Source organism: Talpa europaea, assembly GCF_964194135.1.
Source record: "Talpa europaea genome assembly, chromosome: 12".
Taxonomy (NCBI): domain Eukaryota; kingdom Metazoa; phylum Chordata; class Mammalia; order Eulipotyphla; family Talpidae; genus Talpa; species Talpa europaea.
The window spans coordinates 88,778,542-88,800,365 of NC_140079.1; the positions used below are offsets into that span (position 1 = coordinate 88,778,542).

Here is a 21,824-nt window from a genome sequence, read left to right on the forward strand (position 1 = left end):
TTTAAAAAAAAAAAAAAAAGAACTTGTATGAACTATACAATTTTATACACTGGAAACCTAACGAACACATTCCTCTTTTCCCCCCTGGTAACCCAAACCAAATTCCAGTTATGAGCAAATCTATATACACTAGAACACTGAAGTGCTATAAATATATAATTGAAGCTCAAAAAATTTTGTGTACTAATGCTATTCTGTCTTGATTCTCTAGAGGAGAATTATGTCTAATTCAACAGTGCTATCATGTGGTCAGTAACAACTGAAAGCTGGAGAAGATATAAAGTTGGGTATAATCCAACAAATGTCACTGGGGACTATTCCAAACCTTTTATACTTTCATATTCATCTATTTATGCAATCAATCACTAACACATACTACATGCCAGGCACAGCCTTAAGTGTTTTACTATCATGGAAATCATTTAATCTTTACAACTACCTGTGAAGTGGATCTTACTATCATCACCCTTCACAAAGCTAGTATGTGGCAGAGCTAGAATAAGTTTGACAGAATCTGAATCTAGAGTCCATGGTCTGAATCACGAAGGTGGATCTCCAAGGACCTACAAAAAGTGCAAGCCTTAACCTAAAACGTTTGTTTTCCCCACCCCACAACCTCTACATGGCCCCAGCTTTGAGGGTATTCTTTCAGTTCTTCGAGCAGTCTATACTCTTCCCTATCTCTGCCTGATCACTCTCCTAGCTCTCCACCGCCCCCGCCCCCAGCTTTTTTTAAGTCTTTTGTTCTCAGCATAAACATTAGTGCCTAAATTACAACTACTTCTCAGTGTTCAACACAGAATTGTAATTACATACTTTATGGGTAATTATTTGCTTCCTGTCTTTTCCAACTTGGCTGTGAGTTCCAGTATGTCAGATACCATGTCAATATTCTTCACTGTGTGTTTCAAATTACTGAGTACCCACCAACCAGCACCCCAAAGGTAGGGCCTGAATCTCAGTTCCCAATAATTTCTGTTGAAGAATAATAAATGAATGGACGAACGCTCAAGCCTCATACTTTCAGGTGTGTGACACATACTTACGCTCACCACAAACACACACACACACATTCCCTAAATGTGCAGACTCGTATAGTATTCAGGCAGAACTAAGGGAAGTACTGGCTCTGCACATGACTACTTTGTGGCCCTCACCTCTTTAACTGATCAGTTTCAGGTGCTCATTGAGGAGCATGACAAACCCCGATGGTATATAACCTATAAACAGGAAGAACCCGTCCTTCTCATCATCCCCCCAGACTGTAGTTACTATTTGCTTCACGTCTGTCTTCCCAGGAAGATTTTCTTCCAAGAAGGCCAGGACCGCAACTGCGGGGCTCAGCACCATACCCCAATTACGGTCACTCCAGGCTCGCACCGAGCCTGGTACTCGGCAGAAGTCGGGTTATCAGGAGTTAAAGCCACCCCAGTGCACTTCACAGGTGTGAAGCGAGGGGCGCAAGAGTTGACTGCTGCCTCTGGGGGAGACAAGCGGAATCCCCCCACCCTGGCCCGCCTCCCGCGTGCGCCCCCGCCCCGGGGAAGCAGCGCCCGCCCCGCGCCCTGCAGCACCTCTTGCAGATTGAAGCATCTTCGCAAGTACCGCGCACGCCCTCGTCGTCAGTGTCGGTCGAGCAGGAAGGGGAGGAGTAAGCGGCACTCCTCAGGCTAGTGGCCATGGGCGTGGAGGTTCCATGCGCCCACCGGGCACATGGAAGCCAGGTCGACGGCCGCCGGTGAGGTAGGAAGCTCCGAGACGGCTGGAGAGAGGGGCTGGGCTCCTCCGGGCACAGCTGGCGCGGCTCAGTGACGCCGCCCACGACGCGGCCCCAGCAACCTTCCCGCTTATTGGCGCCTCGGCCCAGACGCTCATTGGGCAATTTCCCCGCCCCCTCATCCTGTGGAGACGCTCATTGGTGAACCCCTTTGGCCCCGCCTTCACAACCCGGAAGGAAAGGTAACTGACAAGGACGCAACCGGCATCCCAGTGCTTTCTGGGAGTTGTAGTCTTGATAGTTTGTCCAGAGGCCACCGTTTGTGACAGTTGCATCCAAAATTTTATAACTGTAACTAACCCAGGGCTGAAGAGCGACCTGTATCTTCAGTACTGGGCGAAAGGTAAAGACTCCAACGGGAGGAAACTATGTATCAGGTGTTACTGTCAGGCTTCAGTCTCAACGATTGCACAAATAGTTTATTGAGTGCCAAGAAGTAAGCTAAGAGCTTTGCACACACAATCACCTTTAAAATGTATTGAAGGGGGCCTCCCCGGTGGCGCAGCGGTTGAGCGCTGGGTTGCGAAGCTGCCCGCGGCCTCTGTGGCGCCGGTTCGATCCCCGGCTGCTCCCCGGCCACCGGAGGAGGGTCCCACATGGCGCGCAGACCTCTCCTGCCGCCCGCTGCTCCCCTCAGCAGTGTCCTTCGGTCCTTCTGCCTGCTCTGCTCCCCGCTCTGGCTCTGGTGAATTCTCTCACCCTCCCGCGCTTCTGACTGTACCCAGTGCTTGTATAAATAAATAAATAAATCTTAAAAAAATAAAATAAAATGTATTGAAGGAAGGAATGAGTGCAAAACTAATGCAATAGAAAATTATGTCGCAGTGAAGATAATGAGCTAGAGCTACCAGTTACATCAGTGACTCAATTTTAGAAACAGTATTCATGAAAAAGAAGGACATCTTTGTAGAGTTCAAAACAAGCAAAATTTATATTCAATATGTTCATTACAGACATTTTGCACTGGATTTATTATAAAACATTTTCTTGATAAACTTTGAAAAGCATGTTTGTATATTTCATTTCATTAGCAAGTGTTGGGGAGAGGAAACAGGTATATTCAATTCTCATTGAAACACACACCCCAAAATAAATAAATTATAACAAAAATCCAGTACACGTATCTTGGGGTAAGATCATATAACAAATGCTTGCTTAGTATCCAATGGAGTAACAAGCACTTATTACCCAAAGTAGAATTGACAGTGGGGGAAGGCAGTGATTAGGAGAGTTTTTCCAGGAGAAGCGGTGATGAAACACACCACTTTCTTTGAGTGCTCCTCTGTGAAGAGGGTAAAGCAAACAATGAGCAAGCATAGTCTACTAGCTTGGCAGTGTACACATTCTATGGGTGTTAGTAGGTAATAAGTGTTAACAGCAAGTAGTACAAGGTATTCATCCTTTAGGTCTGAACGTTGAGGTTGAATTTTACTGGGGGAAAAGGTGGAGCAGATGTGTTGATTCACCTGTTTGATGAGCAAAGAACAATTGTCTTCTTTGCTGAGACTTTGATTCAGACAAGGTGGTGAGGGCACCCCGTGGCGCAAGGGGTTAAGACACAGCACTATGAAGCTATCTGCAGGCATTGCAGCTCGGCACAAGTTCAATCCCCGGCTGGCCAGGGAGCTAAGCCACATGGTGCAGCAGACCTCTCCTGTCTCGCCTGCTGCTCCCCTCAGCGGTGTATTTCAGTCAATCTGTTCCCCACTCTGTCTCTGGTGAATCCTCTCACCACCCCCACCACCCCCATCTCTGGCCTGTACCTCTGCTCTTGTGTGCACAAATAAATAAATCTTAAAAAAAAAAAAAAAAAAAAGGAAAAGCTGGTGATTCAGAGAACTTTGGTCAGCTTTTTCACTGAAGTCCACTCCAAAGACTGTCTGCAGGCAGGGCCAGCTCATTGCATTGAAGCTCCTGGTCAAGGGACTGGAAATTTATGACATGGGAGTGGAGTCTGGAAATGTTAAGCTTAGTCATCTAAGGCTGTATGACTACACTAGGGTAGTTGTGAACAATGTCCCGGCCTATAAAGGTCACAGTCAGTTAATTTGCCTTCTCTGACAAAAGAGAAACTAGAGCTTAAAACCTCTGCAAACATTAATATTAGGAGCAAGGGCCTCCCTGGTGGCACAGGGGTTAAAGACACAGCGCTATCAAGCTATTGCCAGCCACTGCAACATGAGTTCGATCCCCTGCCAGGGAGATAACATCCACATGGCATAGCAGACCTCTCTTGTATCATCACCTGCTGCTCCCCTCATCAGTGTATTTCAGTTGATCCACCTGTTCTGCTCCTCACTGTCTCTGGTGAATCTCTCACCCCCCACGCCTCTGGCCTACACCCCAGTTCTTGTATGCATAAATAAATCTTTTAAAAATATATATTGGGAGCAAAACTGGTATTAACCATGAAACTTCTTCCTGAGAAGCTTCAGTATAGGCATTTATTGCTATGGCTAGCCAGTGTCTGTTTCTCCTGTAAAAGCTGGAGTTTATTATGGAGAACTAAACTCTTAGCTCGTGTGGATCAGGTGAGGCTCTATGCATGACATTAGGGTGGAAACTTACTAAAGCTTAGCCACTCACAGAATTTCTCTAGCTATACTTCAGGAGTATAAAGAAGTAGGAGGGTGTGATCAGCTTAGTCCAATGAGAATGAATCTGAGGAATTGAATGAGAGGTGCTAAATATAAAACAACTCTCTTTTCTGCCAGACTTTCATATGGGAGGATGTACCTTTACAGCTACTGAGAGCCACCTTGCTATTTGTATAGCTTGAGATTGAAGCCAATCAAAATGCTGATGGAGTCTGGAGCATTTATGCTCAGTTAGGGTGAGCTGAGTTTGTCATGGAGGAACTGATGGGAAAACCACTAGAGACTGAGGAGCTGAACAATCAGAAGCTATTGCATTCAGAAAGATGAAAGAAGCTGTTAGCTGTTGTCCAGTGTTTGCAGTTTTCATCCTGGGCTGCACACTATCCGTCCCTTCCTTCCCCTTCATCACCTGGTAGTACCTCAGTCAAACCATTCTCTCTTCTTGCTGGTCCTGTTTTACAAGTGTTCTGGCCTGTGATTTCTTCATAAATTTTAAATAGCAATAATCAGTTAAAAAGGCAACCTTTCCTCCACTGAAATGCATTTGCACCTTTGTCAGAATCTCTTGGACATAGTTGTTAGGACAATGTAGGGTAAGGAAAAATGCCAGGCTTTTCTGCCCTCCCGCCATCAGGATAGATGGAGCCTTGCGGTCCTGAATGCAGGCCTGAGGGCGGGCACCTGGAATAGGGTGTGGGCATAGGTAGATTGGATTCACCTGGGCTGAGACTGTGCTTTTTAAGGGCGGCGTCACTGGGACACCAGCAGAAGCCAAAAGAGAAGCCGAGAGAGAGAAGTAGAACGCCGGAGAGCCCAGATAGAGTGAGGATTTGCTGGGGGCTGGGAGAACTGCTGCCTCCCGGCTCCCCAGCACCCCTGCCTGCAATATGCCTGGTAAACCTAAATAAAAGACCTGCAAAAGCCACTAAGGACTCTGACTCCTCCTTTACCCGGTCTGCATGGGATCCTAGAAAACCTGCTCAGTGCCTGTTCCTGACCCTACAGACAATTTCTGGTGTTCTTTGTGTTGTGTTATCTCTCTGCAAATACTGGAGTCTTGGTTACTATACAGTAAGTGTTGGGACTGTTTATTCCTTTTTTGCTCCCACTTAATTCTTTCTTCAATTGTTTTGGCTATTATAGTTTTGTAATTCCATATAAATTTTAGAACAATTTTATCAATGTCTGCAAAAAATCTTGCTGGATTTTATAGGAATTACATTAAATCTCTGTCAATTTGAATTGACGTCTTTACTATGTATAGTCTTCCAATCCATGAACATCTTATGCATCTCCATTAACTTGGATCTTGGGTTTCTCTGCTCAGTGTTGTGTAGTGTTCAGCTTACAGGTCCTGGACTTGTTTGTTAAAATTACACCCCAGTATTTAGTTTGTGTTAATGATAGTAAACATATTTTTAAGTTTTGTTCTCCACATGTCGTTGCTAGTATATAAAAATAGAAATGATTTTTATTTTCTATCTGGTGACGTTAAATTCAACTATTCATTCTAGGACAAACTGCCTTTTAACAATGTCTTGTGGTATAAGCCCTGAAATGCTGATTTAGCGTTAGGAGCTGACTTGACAGCTGGCAAAACCAAGGAGGTCTCAAATGGCTTCACTGCAAGCTCCCCATTCCCCTTCCCTACAGATAAGGGCTCCTAGCCAAACAATCCTGATCACAGGGTCCTAACGGTGCCTGCTCATTCCTGAGTGACAGGCTTCAGTTCCCGATCAGTCTAAGACCTTACTCAAACAAGCCAACCACACTGTAGGGGCAGGAATGGGCACAGGGCAGGTTTTCTATGATTTGAGCAGATGGGGTAAAGGAGGAGAGAGTCCTAGAGCCCTCAGTGGCTTTTGCAGGCTTTTATTGGGATTTACCAGGCACATGGCAGGTAGGGGTGCTGGGGGCCGGGAGGCTGGCGAGCCTCCCAACCCCCAGCAAGTCTTCACTCTTTCTGGGCTCTCCGGCATTCTCTGGTGGCCTTGTCCTCTGCTCCTCTGGTTCGTTCTTCTTATGGTTCTGCTTCTGCTGCTTCTCATGGTTCTTCTGGTGTCCCCGTGACGCCGACCTTATAAGCCCAGTCTTAGCCCAGGTGAATCCCGTTTACATATGCCCACACCCTACTCCAGGTGTGGAGTAGGATATGCATTCAGGACTGCAAGGATCCGTCATCAATCCTAATGGCAGGAGAGCAGAAAAGCCTGATGCTTTTTTACCTTACCCTACAATACCTTCCTGCAGGAGCCAGGGCTCACTTTGGCCTCTTTACTACAAAATCTGCCTCCCAAGCCCCTGCTTCATCCCTCTATTCCTAAGTGCATTTCCTGCGGCCCAACATGGTGTGTGAGATCCTTCTCCCCTGGGCTGTGAGTGTATGTGTTAAATAAACTGCTGTGGGTCCCCCCCCTGGCTGGTGTGGCATATCCTATGTTCCACCATTCACGTAAGTCTGGGCCAGGACTCTCACTAATGGAGTGAAGAAGAGGTGAAGAAAATAATTGGTCTTGCAAACAAGATGGCCCAACCTCAACTGAGGACACCTGGTCAGCTTTCTCTAATTCCCCTTTCTGGGATGTAACTGCCAAATTGCTGACCAGCTTGTGCTTTCGTTCAACTTCTCTTCTCTCAGATGGGTCTGCCATCTCTTCCCAGCCTAGTGGCACATTCATACCAACAGGTGAGAAACATTGTTCATTAAATATTTCCCCAAGGGAAGTACCCTTATGTGTCACCTGCAGCAGGTGGTCACAGAGGTCGCACAACACAGCATTCTAAAGGGTGGGTGCTGAGTTCCACTCACTGGATGCTGGCTGGTGCTCTTTGGTCATTGTGTCTACCTGATGACCATCAGGGACTGCTTGGGACAGTGCTGTGGGGCAACCAAATTCCAGGGGGTCTGGGAGACCAGGAGTCCAGCAAGTCTCCTAGCCCCCAGTGAATCTTTACCCTTTCTCTGGCCTCTGGCTTTCTCTCATGGTCTCACCTCTTCTGTAGTCACTCCTCTTGTAGCTGTCATCCCCTAGCCGTTGCACGTCTCTGTCGTCTCCCTTACATCCCTGACCTCTAGGTGCAGATGTGCACACTTACTCATGCATGCACACCCATGCTACAGGTGTCCAAAATCAGATATGCATGCCCAGTACCCATGCTCCCAAGTGCCTTCTGCATTAACACCACAGAGGCCAGTGGTGCAAAAAGCCTGATTAATCCATTTACCCTATAGACAGTCATGCAGACTTTTGGGGAACATGCAGCCCCAGCACAGTCAAGGAAGGAGACTGCTACCCCAGGAACATTGAAGAATGGCTCAATGGCTGCCTCCTGGTCTTGTTTGGGCAGAGGTAGTGACTTGTCTCCTGGGCTTCCTTTGTTATAGCTGTGTGCTCTCCTCATCCCTAAAGCTTTCAAGAGGCATATCCCATGCACAACCACCACACCAGTCCCCAGTCCGCACTGCCTTGTCTCTGCAAGGGTCAGGCTCTTTGTGGCCTGGAGCTAATGTGTCCAAGAGTCCCTGCATGAGGGACACTGAGGGATGGCTGGGACCAGGCTAGATAACGGCAGGATAAAGGTCAAGTCATTTGGGAGTGTGGTTGGGGGAGGGCAGAGAGGACCTGAGCTATGGGCAATGATTTGAAGAACAGGGTTGGGAATAGGGCTATATATTTAGTGCTAAAATGGGTCTTAAGAATCAACCACTCCTAATTTCCACCCCAACCCCAACAATAGTTTCTTGTCCAGTGCAATCTCTTCCTGCCTCCAGCTCTGTCTCAGCCTCCTCCCAAGATTCTGTCTTGTCTTTGGGCTGGGGTAGGGGAGAGAGAACAGAGGAGAGGGTTTGGGAGCTAGAGGATCAGCTGGGTACCTGGGCATTAACAGGATGATGTTGTTTTGTGTTATTTGATTATTTAAAAAATGAAAGGGGGGATGGAAGTTTGGAGCAAATACAGGTTAACAATAGAGAGGTTTCCCAGGCAATGGGAACAGGAGCCAGGCCATGCAAGTGTCCATTTCTAAAATGACATGCACCCTGTACTTTGATGCAGTTCCTCTCATTTCTTACACAAAAGTGGGGGGGAGCTTGTATATTTTATAATTTTTGAATATTAACACAAGTTGTTGTTCTCATTACCCAAGGTATGCACAAATATCTGCTCTTTGTAAAAAATTACAGCGGCACAAACAATATTTGCAGTATCTTTTGACCACAGCTCCCATCCCACCAATGCCTACGCTGGTCAGAAGTTACCACCCTCAATTTGCTTTAAATTGAGTGAAAATATTTGTGGCTCATAAAAACTTTTCTTAAGCTTTGGGAATATTGTTATAAAACAAAGTAAAACTGCAAATATGTGTAACATTTTCCAAAAACTTATTTTTACATGCATATTGAGACTTGGTTTCTTTAAAAGGCTCTCTCTTCTAACTGGAAAATCTTCTACTGCTTTGCAAAGTCTTTCAGGGCAGCTGGGGTATTCTTGCTAGGTGACACCAACAAATGTGTGTAGATGGGGAAGGCATTAGCAACATTATGTAAAAGATTTCCAGACCCACCAGCTTCATGCCCTGGTGGGCTAACAAGGGATACGATTGCTAAACCATCTGTTTCCTTGGGTGTGGAACCCACGGTAGTTTTTAGACTTGGTGGCTCCTTTTTCACTGTTTTCTTTCCTGCTGCCTGGGGAGTCTTGTCACCATGAGCAGGTCTTTTCGGTGCTGCCAAAGGCTCAGACGTTTCTGCTTTTAGAAAGTGAACAAAAAGTTCTGAAAAAGAATTCTTCTGCGTAGATGACTCATTTGGTTTGCGAGGGGGGTTGGGGTCATTTTGTGACCCAGGCTGCTCGGTCATCCATCTTTTAATGCCAACTGGATCTTCTCTCATCAACGACTCCATTTCTTCCTCTTTGATATCCAGAGTGCTTCCAATTAATTGTAATACTTGCTGCCGCTCATCTTTCTGTGTTTGGAAATAATCCAAAAAGAGCTTTTTCATTAGGCTCTTGTCTATATTCCTTTCGGATATGGTTACCAAATCCATCCATTTTTTTTGTACAGCATCCAACATTTCCTGTAGGACGTCATTTTGTTTTTTAAGGTCTTCAATTTGTCCTACCGTCAGCTCCACAGCAGCATTAGCTCGATCTAGTTGCCCCTGTAATGATGCTGCTTTTTCTTCTAGATGGACTGTCTTTTCCATTGATTCAGCGAGGGCCACCTTTGTGTCAGCTAAGGCCCGATTTTCTTGTTCCTGCCAGGCGCTGAGCTGGGCGGCAGTTTCATCTTTCTGCTTGTTGACGATATTCAGTTGGTCCTGCAGTATCTTGGCTTGATGGCTTGCACTTTCTGTGGCAGTGCAAGATGAACTTAGCTTTCCCTTCAGTTCCATGATCTTCATTCTTAAGTTAAGCTCTTTGTCATCTGCATCCCGAGCTTTACAGAAGAGAGAGTTTTGCAATTCCACAACTTGCTTCTGAGTATTCTCTAGCTCCTGCTTTAAGTGCAATTCTTTGTTGCATAGATACCGAATCTCATTCTGTAGAGCCTCAATGTCCATTTGTTTGTTTTTCAGAGCTACTGTCAGCTCATTTCTTTCCTGTTGAAATAAAACCGTCTTTTCTTGCATCAAAGTGATTGTGTTTAAAAGCTGATTTAGTTTCCTAGTCTTCCCCTGTTCTTCTTCGTTCGATAGTTGCTCCAAAACCTTCTTCACTGGAAGGTACTTCAATTCTTGCTCTTTCAGGAGCTGCGAAAGTTTCACATTTGTTTCTTGAAGTGCTTGCATTTCTCCCGCCTTTTCCTGAGATGTTTCTATTATTTTTTCATTTTCCTGTTTTAGTTTACATGACTCTATTTCAAAATGTAATACCCTCTCCTTCAGGTTTATAACTGCCTGCCTTAAAATTTCATTTTCATCCACTTGGCTAATCAAATTTTCTCTAAGAGAAAGTAACTCATTACTTTTGGCTTTAATGAGGAGCTCTTTTTCCTGAAGTAAGTTTTGTAAAACATCTTGTTTCTCCTTCAGCTGCTTCATTTCTGAATTGGTTTGCTCATGTTGTTTTCTCTCCAGTTCTGAGGCGGCAGCGATGGAGTCAGACAATTTCTGGTGCTCTACCTGGAGCATTCGAATGGTTGCATCTTTTTCCTGCATTAATTTTCTTAAGTCTTCCACTTCCTCTTGAAGCAATTTAGAAGACTTATTCAAGGCAGCAGCGGGACTGGCCATAAGACAGTCCTCAGACTCTTCTATAAGTGGAGATTCAGTCAAGGGCTGTGTCATAAGGAGGTCAATTTTAACTAACAAAAGATCCTTGACATTGCAAAGCTGCCCTATAACCAGTTGGATTTGTGTTAACTCCTGCTCCATACTCTTAAATTTCATTTCATCCCCTTTACAATATTGTAACAGGTCAACATAGTTCATCAGTAATTTAGAATTATTGTCTCTATAAGCCAAGATTTGCATCTGAAGCTGCAGCAGTTTTTCTTCACGGTGAGCTGAGTCGCTGTGCATATTTTTCACCAGAATCATTACTTGCTGTTTCCACTCTTTCAGTATCCTAACTTGCTGCTTTAATTGATGATGTTCCTGTAGAAGTGCCTCCAACTGATTAGAATCGACACCAACAACCTTATTCCCAGTGCTGGATATTTGAAAAAGTGTCAGTGATGCTTGACATTTCTGACTTAATGCATCGATCTCCATGTCCTTTTCTTCGTCTACGTCTAATAGGTTGCTCACAGCTTCCTCATCTAGGTCTTGAAAATGACTTTCAAATCCAGGGGACAGTTTATTATCTTCATCTGGAATTCTTAAGTTGTCTGCTTCTTTTGCAATACTGATAGCCATCATTTTGTGATAATCTCCTCGGAGATTGTTATTTTCCCGAGTCTTCTCAGCCAGTACTTGTTGTTCCCTTACCAAACCATAAGCTTGTTGCTGCTGCAGATCCCCAACATCCTGCCTGTGGGAAATGGAAGTTATTTTACTGTAAAGATCTTGAGTTTCCAAGTATTTCTGCTCAATCATTTCAGTTGGTCTATCAATCTCGTCTTTGGATAGTTGATCCATGTCGGAGGTAGTCTGGCCAGTGAGCTCTTCTATCTCAAGCTTTTTGATTAATCTTTCAGGTTTGGTTTGCGAGAAATCGTCTTCACTTCCATTTTCCAGATTAACAGAATTTTCTGTTTGAATGTCCTGGTTTTCTTTAGGAGAATATGTTTTTACTTGTTCTGGAGTGTTCCTCAAATTCTTAATTTCCTTATTTCTGGCTAAAATGAACTGAATATTTGCCATATTCATTTGCTCACATTGGTATGTGAGATCATCCATTTCCTCCTCCTGCTCTCGTAAAGGTGGAAGTAGTTGCATAATTTTCTGGCTTTGGTCCTCAGTTATCTTTGGATGAGGATTGATGTCTTTTTCAAGATTATCGTCCTTGCTTATGTTCAGTTGATGTATCTCAGATTTGAGTTCTGTCATCGTGTCTGGTATTTTGGGTTCAACCACAGGTGCAACTGGACTCTGTCCCTCCCGTTGCTCCAGTTCTTCTTTCAGAGTCTCTTTGTCTTTCAGTGATGTACTGATGTCTTTAATAAGTGGTACCAGTTGCTGCCACTCTTCTAAGTGAGATGACAAAATGGCCTTAGTTGTTTTCTGATTGGCTTCTATCCTCTCCATATTCTTTTTGAGTTCTGCTATTTCCAAGTCTTTTTCTCGATTGATTCTAATTAAACCTTCCTGCTCCTGCCATAAGGGAAAGCTATCCAAGTTACAGTTACATGACAATTCTTGAATGGTTTGCTCACTTATTTTCATAACTTCTGACAGCCCCTTTTCAGCTTCTCGCAGATTGGTCTCCCATTGTGCTTTTTTCATCTGGAAAAGTCCCACAATGGTACTTTTCCCCAAAGAATCCTGATGGTTCCAAACAATCTCCTTTTCCAACATAAGTCTCACATCTTCATATGCCAAAACCAACTTTTCGTATTTCATTTTGAAAGCCAAAACAGCTTGTGAACTGTTACTTAGTTGTTCCAGTTTTGAAATTATTTGCTTTAAGTTTCTATCTTCAGCTTCCCTTTCTTTAAGTATGTCATCCTCAAAATGATTATTATTAGTATTTTGATTAAGAGAGTAACTTAAGTCATTCCTGGCTTCACAAAGTTCTTCATTTTGTTTACTATGTTCTTTATGGTTAAGATCTTGCTGAGTGTCTACATTCCATTTTTGTGACTGATTTAACTGATGTTCTAAAGTATCAGTTTCATCCTCAAGATTCTGCATGGTTAAATCCAAACAATTAACATGCAATTCACTTTGGACTAACTTCAATGCAAGGCGATCTCCAGAATTGACTTGGAGTAGCTACAGCTTCTGCAATTAATTGCTCTTCTAGCTGTGCTGTCTTACTTGAAGTGTTGGGTGTCTGTTGTAGTTAAATTTCAACAGTGTGTGAGAAGGTCTGATGTTTTACTCTTCCATATCACTATAGAGAATTTTTTTAGGTCTCTCGTTTTTCTAATCTTCGCGATGCCTGAATGACTTTGATCTCCTTTCTGAGAGATCTACCTGTGCCTTTCAGCACATCATTTGCTAAGTTCAAGATGGATACAGTGAAGATTAGTACACTATTACCCAGTCGCCGGGGTAATGGTGATCGTGGGAGCTGAGGCTCCCAAACTAGGTGCACTGCGGGTGATTGAACTGACCTGAAGATCTCAACGAAAATCCCGCGGGCACAGTCGGACTACCCAGCCGAACGTCCCCGAAGGGCTGCAAGCACAGGGCGAAGCAGTAAGGCGCTGCTGAGGGCACAATGCCAGGCGGCCTGGAAACGCTGAGGTCTGGCTGGAACGTAACAAAGGACGCCGGGGGCGGGAGGGGGGGTGCGGGGCAGGAAAGTGGGGGGTGTTGAAGGCGGCTTGGCTCAACCCCACCATGCCCTAACTTGGGCCTCTTCTCCCGTAGCTTCTGGGACTTTCCCAGGTGCCGCCCGACCCCTGCCCCCTCGACGGCGGCCTCCCGCAACACACCCTGACCTGGAAGCCTTGGGGCGCGGGTGATGAACAGGCGCCCGCGCCCGCCTGTGAGTCTTGCAGCCAGTGCCGGCGCCCGCAACACCCGGTCTGCAACTGGGGGTTTTCACGCAACTTTTTTTGGGGTTGGGGTAAAACGCACACGCCCCCCAGGGCGCCTGGAGCCTTCATCCTCCAAAGATTCCCGGCACCCCGGGCCCGGCAGGGCCTCCCCTCCCCGCCCGCGCCGGCGTCCCCGGCCCTTTGTGTCCGCCGCGGCCGCGAGTGCGCGAGCCCCGCCGGGAGCCAGCCGGGCCGTCGCGGGGACCGGTCAGCCCCGCCCGAGGCGCGCAGGCCCCGGCCCCGAGGGCGCGCCGGGCCGGGTCTCCCCGACGGCGCCCGCGGGCGGCGCCTCAGCTCAGGTCGGCGCGGGGCGGCGGGGCGCGGGGCGGCGCCGCTGGAAGTGACGCGGCGAGGGCGGAGCCGCCGCCCGGGAGCCGCCGCCGCCTGGGCCGGGAGGCGATGTAGGAGCCGCCAGGCCGAGCCCGTCCGCCCGGCCCGAGCCCGCGGGCGCCGCCGCCGCCATGAAGAAGCAGTTCAACCGCATGAAGCAGCTGGCCAACCAGACCGTGGGCAGGCGAGTGCGCGGCGGGGCGGGCGGGGCGGGGGCGGGACGCGCCTCCCGGGCCCCGCGGATCCGGCCGGGCCCGGGGTCTGGAGACACGCCGGCCGGGCCGCGCCTCCCTCCGCGCCCCCCGCGCGGGGCCCCCCGCGAAGCCTCTGCCGCGTCCGGCATCGTCCTCCGGGCCCTGGACGCGCCCGACCCTTCCGCCCTCGGACCCGGCCGGGCCGCGCTGCGCCCTGGACTCGAACTCCGGCATCTGGCGCCCGAGGCTGCGCGGGGCGCTGGCGGGGTGGGGGGGGTCGGCGGCCTTCGCGCCCTTCCCGGGGGGCCCCGCGGGGGCAGCACCTCAGGGCGAGCGCCCGCGGGCGGCGGCGGAGCGGGGCCGGGAACACCCGCCGGGGCGGCCCCGGGAGGCCCGGACGCCGGAGGGAAGGTGGAGGTGGTGCTCGCTCGGGAGCGGGGCTGTCCCCGGACCGCGGCGAGTTCCTGACATTTAGAAATTTGGAATTGGGAGAAAAGGATTGTGGAGACGCCTTGTGGCGAAGGAAGAAAAACAACTTGTTTTAAGAAGAGCCTTGCTCCCTTTGGATTTGGGAAAACAGCCTTCTCTGAGTTTCTTTGCCATTTTCACGCTTGACAGAAAACTTTATTGATTATGAAATGACAGAATAGGCCAGAGTTTGGAGAGGACCAGGCTGTCGGGAGGGGAGTGATTTGCGGGTTTGCGAGCTGCTCCAGGTGATTGTCATGTGGTGTATTATCGGGAGCAGACAGTTCAAGGTCTTCAGGGTGGTGAGCTGTGCGGTACCGATTTGCTGTTTATTCTAGCATGACTTCATGGAAGTGTGATTTTTTTTTTTCACAGTTCTTGCTTTTTTAACAGTTAAATAAAAGGAAGAGTTTGGTTGACTGAGCATGTGGCACACTTCTTTTTTTGTGTGTGTATGAGAATACTTTTACTTCCTCTTGAGTTTTCTAAATTTGCTTTTTACTGTTTCGTTTCCTTCAACTTTTTGCTTAGTTTCATTGTTCAATTTTTGGGGGTACCCCACCCTGTTGTCTTGGTGTGTCTATCCTATTTCCAGAGTTCATCCCTGTCCAATAGAGTCTGGACAGGCACACTTTTCTGTTATTTGCAGGAAAATTCTAGAAATAATGCTGAGAGGCAGGTGGACAGAGTACTAGTGAGGGCTAATGTTGCCAGCTAGAACCTTCTTTTCTCCTCTGAGCCTTCTCAGAAATGTGCATTGTGGCATTAATGTTTAGTGAGTGGCAAGGTGCCATTTCATAAAATTGTCATTTAGACCTGTTGGTATATTGTACCAGGCAAGGGATGTTGCTCTAAAAAAACAAAACAAAACAAAACCCCCACTAAGTTCTGAGACTTTGAAGGCTACACAGCCCTTCAGGGTCTCTGGCCTCTGCTTCCTCTTCTCTCTTTGGGCTCTCAACTTCCAGCCATACTTGTCTGCTTTCAGTTTCCAGGAGAGTCTCTGCTTGCTTATTAGCCTCTTCCAGGAGCTCTGGGAGGCCTCTCACGGCACCTGCTCCGTAGCCACCTCCAACTCATTCTTTAGGTTTCCCCTAAAGGTCTCTGGCCATAGAAGCTTTTCCCTGATGCTCCAAGGTACACTGGAGGGCCCTCCCTCCCTCACCTTCCACATAGCACTAGTTTTTCCTATAATGTAATTAGCTCTTGTCAGTGTTCTCCATTCTACTAAACACCTCGACAGCACTTGTTGGTGCACTTACCTGTGATCTCCAGTTGCCTGTGGTTCCTGTAACCTGACAGGTGATCAGTAGGTATTGTTCATCAGCTGTAAATCTAGGTCTTAATGGATCACCCAGGTGGTGGGCTCAAGTGTATGGGACACGTGAACTGGGTAAATGGTGATTCATCCAGGGTTGGTAATTCTGGCATGACCTTTGACTCTGTTTGAAATCTTTATTGCTTGATGCCAGTGGAAGCTACAGCTATTATGGTGCTATTAAGGGTGTGGCAATTATGCACCCAAAGTCAAAACCTTTTACTGAGGAACCTGTTGCTGTACTGCTGATTTCCTAGATCTACTTTTATTTTTTCCAGTTAAGTATTTGTAAAAATGTGGGAAGGAAAATACAGGCAGGAGAGAGCCGGGACTTGTTATTGCTCAAAGCAAATGGTTGTGGGTATCAGAATTGGGAATCTGGGTATATTTCAGTCAAGACAAAGGCTAGAGAAAGCAAAGGAGGCCCTCTCCCTCCACTTCTGAGTGAAGGTGTGTGAATGGCATGGTCTCCTAGTTTTTCCATTTATAGAGTTCTGGAAAGTATCTTGCAGTGAAGTCTTCTCTTCCAGACTAAGGACCTCATGAGCAACTCCACAGAGAAGTTGCATGGGAGGGACATGTGGGAGAATTAGTAATTGCTGGAAGGAGCGAGTTCTCATGATGCAATTTGCTTACTGTGGGTGGAGGCGTCTGTGTAAGAAGATGTTTGTGTGTCACAGGGCCTTGGGATAACGGGGGTCCCAAAGGAGAGGACTAGGATATCTCTGTCCTTTTGTCCACCTGCCTCTTGTTGCTTCCTGCATTCAGCAGACACTGATGGAGTCCAAAGTATGTGCCATTGTGCAAGGTACTAGAGAATCAGAATGTGACACAGTTTCTGCCCTGAAGGAGCTCAGTAGATCTGCAGAGGAGATAGGTTAAAAAAATATATCTATATACCGTGAGAGAAGGAAGAGCTAGTGCACAGAGCAAACCTCACTTTTATTGGATGAAGGGAGATAACCAAAAAAAAAAAAACAAACAAAACCCAAAACAGGAAAAATGTGAGCGGAGCTTTTTATTTTTTTCCATCACCAAGCACTTCTTTCAGAATTCTCTTTTGGTTCCAAAAAAAAAAAAACCATTTCAAGCTGCTTTAAGTAGAAATGGGAATTAAATGAACCCACATGAATCCAAAAGTTGTCTGGCTGCAGGTTGGGCTGGATCCAGGGTCAGCTCTTTAGGCAGCTATCTTCAGGGATACCCTTGTCTTCCATTGTCTTCAAGTAGCAGAGGCTCAGAGAAGACTTTCCTCCCAGCCGCTGTGTCCACAGTCCCAGGGGTGACTTTGCATGCTTCTGACTGGATCACATGCCTTTCTCTAGAAATGGGAATGGAGTCAACCCCACCCAACCACATGAACTGAGAGTGGGGCATTGCTGGTCCCCCATGGGAGGCTGGGGGCCCTCACCAGCAGAGTGGGGAAGGAAGGCTGGTGAGGCAAACTGTCATGTCATGTCTTTTGTAGCCCTGCTGAAGACAAAGATGTTTCTTGCAAACCTTTGATGCTGATAATCCATCTAGTAGATGCAGGTGGTGATTTGGGGGAAGGTAAGGTCCTGAGTCCAGGGAGACATAAACCAGGGTGAGGAACTTGAGGAAAGGAGGTAGAAGTGTCCAGAACAGGACTCTGAGGGCTCCCTGGGAGGGCTTATTGCCTACGTGAGGCACTGTCAGGGAGTGTCTCCTGGGTGTTGGTCTCTGCCAGGAGTGAAGTACTCCCTGGAGGTCTGAAAGCTTTCCCAGATAGTTACCTTTAGATAAGCCAAGGTTACAAACTCCAGTGCCTAGAGGGGTCAGGCTCATCCTATAAATGAGTCACCTTAGGGCAGGTGAGGGCTGAGGCGATCTGGAAGGAGCTTGTCTCACTACTGGGCCAGGAGAGATTAGCCTTTGGAATTTTCGAGAAAAGCCTGAAGTTTGGATTTTAATGAAAATTATATGACCTTTAATTCAAATCATATAGCCGCCCTGACCCTGCATGGGGCTAAATAAAATATGTCTGTGGCTAGATTTGCTATTGGCTGTGTTTGTGTATAAGGACCCGGAGATTTATGATCCCTGTTATTATTGTGTCCTCCCCTTACCCTTTACCGTACTCTGATATTACTACATTCTCAGTTCTTTGGGCTTCTTGATCAGCTCATCCTTTCCTTTACCAAAATCTTGAAAAGACTGGAAAGTAATAATGATCAGCATTTCTATAGTGGTTTAGTTCACCAGGTGACATGCTAAACTACCTGGCTGGCTCCGCACCTCCTGGCAATTGTCATTTTGTTGTAGAGCAACCCCGATACAAAACAGGGTGCCTGACTGTGGGTCCTCACCCGCGCGCTTAAAAGGACTTATCAATGCTCTACTGCAGGCACACGCGAAAGAGAACTAGTGCGCTTATGGTGACCAATGCAAGGAATGTTACTTTGGGCTGGTCAACCGCGGGTGTAACTTGGAAACCATTGGGCGCCAAACTGTTGTAGAGCAACCCCGATACAAAATGGGGTGCCTGACTGTGGGTCCTCACCCGCGCGCTTAAAAGGACTTATCAATGCTCTACTGCAGGCACACGTGAAAGGTTAATAAAAGGTTTATTTACAAGGGAAGGGGAAATGAGGAAATGTACAGCTCAGGGAGAAAAGTGGGAGACAAAGTTTTAAATGAGTCCTACCCGATCCGCCGATCAGGAATCCCAAAATGGCACCCTGAGAGCTGGCCGCAAGCCAGGAGCCGTGAAGCAGGGAGGCGAGCGATAGCGAGCCCCCCAAGGCCCACGTGTTTGGTTTTTATACCCAACCTGGCTGCTCAACTCCACCCTCAGGTCCCAGCCTTCCCTTTGGTGGTGATGGGATTTGTCTTTCCCAATGTCTTGATGACTTTAGTCTGAACTGGGAGTGGAGTCCACAAAGCTTGTATGGGATTCGCTCAGGACATCATTTCTCCCTAACAATTTCATTTTGTAAAGGAGAAATGACTTGCCCAGTTTGCACAGTTACTAAGTCACCAAGGCAGGACTTGGCTTCTGGCTCTGCATCCCCTGGGCTGCTCTTCACCAGGGCAGGATTCATGTTTATTAACCATCTTTGGTGCCTGTGAAGCTGCTGGGCCAGGTGCTGTGATAACTTCTCTCTCTGCCTTCTCAACAGGAGGTGAGAGCTATATATTTTTGTTTTAGCAATGAGGAAGCCAGAACTCCCAGCTACTCTCAAGCTAGTAAATGGCAAAACAGCAGGTTCAAACCCAGGTTTGTGATCCACAGTGTCTATCAGCCTGCGCTTCATGCGGACAACTCTTCTGGGAGAAACCTCTTGTTTGAGGTAGAGGTGATGCTTTCACAACTCCTGGAGGCTGAGAGTCCAGTGACTTGTGGGTGGCGTGTCCTCAGGGGACATCTGGAGATCTTCTGATTGTCATGACTTGGTTGGGGGAGGGGAGCAGTGCTGCCGGGCCACATGCCTTTCCTTGGAATGGAGTAGAGAGAAATGGGAAATCCAGTAGCGAGAGATAGGGGTGCTGCTCACACCCACCATGGCCAGGCCGGCCCCCCAGACACAGAATTGCCCAGTCCCACACTTGGAGAGCACTCACTGAACGTCCCTCTAGGTCTGAACATGTGAATTATCAAAACCAGAGAGGCCACCTACGTGATTGGTTTCACCTATTCAGTATTGATTAATTGATTGCAATCATTGGCCCATGCTTAAAAGTTAGGAGTTTTCACATGAAAACCTGGATTTCCGCTTCTTCAAAAATCTCGGAAGAACTGACAATATCTGGCTTCCTCCCTCTTCCCCCATCCCACTACCAGTAGGAGGACCTGGGTGGACATCAGCCCTTGTGCCCTTCTGGCTTCTCGTATTCTGCTCTGCTCCTTGCAGCCCCTCCTTGATCACTGAACCCTAATGACCCTCTCCAGGAATAGAAGGCTCATGAGTTAGCCCCTTCCTTTTAGGGGTAGCGTGGATTCTCACGCTGAGTCAAAATGTGCTTCTACCTGCCGACCCAGAGCTGTCCTCTGGTGCCACATGGAGTCAGTTTCATCTCTTCCAAGAGAGAGACCTTCCTAAAACTGGACATCACCAATCTTGTCCTACTTTGCCAGCTATAACATGCCACATTCCTCACTGGCTCGCTGCTTCCTTTTGCTCACACTGACTTCCTCTGTCCAGAAAAATAGGGGCACTCAGAACTGTATATTTGGGCTTTGCTTGGGTCTGAATAGATGCCTGCTGGTCTCTGCTTAGGGCAGGTCTAGGAAGAAATCTTGTATCTTTGCAGCTTCTTCTGAATCCACTCTTCCGTGACTTCACCTTCTTCACATATTGTGAGACCTTGGAATATCAAACAGGGCATTTAAAGGTGAGTGAAAGCTCATTGTTCATTGCAGAAGAAAACACCCTAAAAGGACATTAGATAGCACCATTCTTATAAGTGAAGACAGCACGTCGCTCTAAAATGGAACCGCCCTCATGGTTGAGTTCCCAGTGTATGCCTGAGAGACCCTGGAGACTGACAAGGGGTTGGGGGTGTTCTCGGGAAACTGCGTGTTCCACGTGTTCTCATCAGACTGTAGATGTCTTGCGACATCATTCTATTTTTCTCAAATGTAGGTAGATGCCATAGTAGTTAATCAAGTACAAATCCATTTAAAAATATCATTACCCTCCTATCTGCTTCCCACTTGTGTTCATGTTCTCATCCAAGTCCTTGGGGGCCAGATGAGTTTCAGAATTCAGAATTTTAGATTTTAGAAGCGCAACAATATGTATATTGTGTTATGAAATAATAATAAATGAGGTCTGGGGCAGCAAACGCTTCATCAAAAATATTAATATTTCTATAATGAAATTAATTATTTCATACTAAATGAGGTACATAAAGATTACATATAGCTTCATTTTAGCTCTCCTCAAGTTTTGTTGCCAAAGGACTTCCAAAAACCTTGTTTTTTAGATTTCAAAATGGTGGATTAGGGATTGTAGACCTGTCTTACTTTTAAAATGTTCCTATTGACCTCTTGAGTCCATGGAGTTTTTTGTTGTTGTTGTTTTACTTTAAGGAATGTTTCCCTACTCCAAGAAGTTGGAAACCACAATTATATTCTGTAAGCAGCGGGGGTTACGAACTCAAATGCAAGGCAGGTGAAAATAATAAGTGAAATAGGAGATGGGTATAAGGCAATAGGCAGTGGTGAGGTCTGTGATGAACTAGTGAGTAACTGTTCAAAGAGAGAGTTGCTCTCTGCTCTGGTTACCTGCTGCCATGGTGGATATGCACACAGTGTAGCTACAGCTTCTCATTTTTTAATGATATTGCAGAATATCTGGTTTCCATGTGAAGTTTCTTAGTATTTGAATGTTGGCAATTGCAAAGAAAAAACTACAACTACTGTATAGGCCAAAGAAAACATATTTGTAAGATTTATCTGGTCTTGGACTGTCTGCTTTGTCCTCTAGTTTAAAGATTAATTCTTATGATAAGAAAAGTTGGATTGTGGTGATTTGGTAATCAGCTCCTCTTGAGATGGAGATAGGAAACTTGTTTTATCATTATTCATCATACTTCACATATATATTATGTTGTATATTTTTTGAGCATGCAATAGTTCATCATTAAAAAAAGTTGGCTCTGTTAGAATTGCCTTGTTTTCTGCACAATGGGAATCTTTCATTTATGAATTGGAAACTCTGAAGTTTTTATCTTGGAAAGGGCATAAAAGCCCCAGATTAAATATAGGATCCTTGGTCTCCTCTCTTCTCAGACCGTTTCCCTGGGTGATCTCAGCTCCAAAACTATTATCTTGTGGCTGATGACCACCCAATTTTTGCCTCCAGCCCTGGCATCTATCTCTTCATCTCTAGATTGATGTTTGTCTTGAACGTCTCCACTAAAATGTCTTGCTAAAATACCACTCATGAACTCTTTCCTCAAGTTGGCTTTCTTTCCCTGTATTCCCTAATCTGTGTGTCTGCAAACTTTGGCCTGCTGATCAAATC

At 46.5% G+C, this 21,824-nt stretch overlaps 2 protein-coding genes across 5 annotated transcripts in view; one reads left to right on the top strand and one right to left on the bottom strand.

The window, feature by feature from the left end:
* LCMT1 (leucine carboxyl methyltransferase 1) overlaps positions 1–1,681 on the bottom strand; it is a gene marked incomplete at its 5' end in the record, with an annotated part of 46,189 nt that extends 44,508 nt beyond the window's left edge. Inside the window, one exon of the mRNA XM_084249797.1 lies at positions 1,575–1,681. Within this exon, the coding sequence (XP_084105923.1) occupies positions 1,575–1,681 (107 nt within the window). The remainder of the gene's footprint in view (positions 1–1,574) is intronic.
* Positions 1,682–13,985: 12,304 nt separating this feature from the next.
* ARHGAP17 (Rho GTPase activating protein 17) overlaps positions 13,986–21,824 on the top strand; it is a gene marked incomplete at both ends in the record, with an annotated part of 77,178 nt that continues 69,339 nt past the window's right edge. For all 4 annotated transcript variants that reach the window (XM_084250379.1, XM_084250378.1, XM_084250380.1 and 1 more), the window contains one exon: positions 13,986–14,038. In XM_084250379.1, the coding sequence (XP_084106505.1) occupies positions 13,986–14,038 (53 nt within the window). The remainder of the gene's footprint in view (positions 14,039–21,824) is intronic.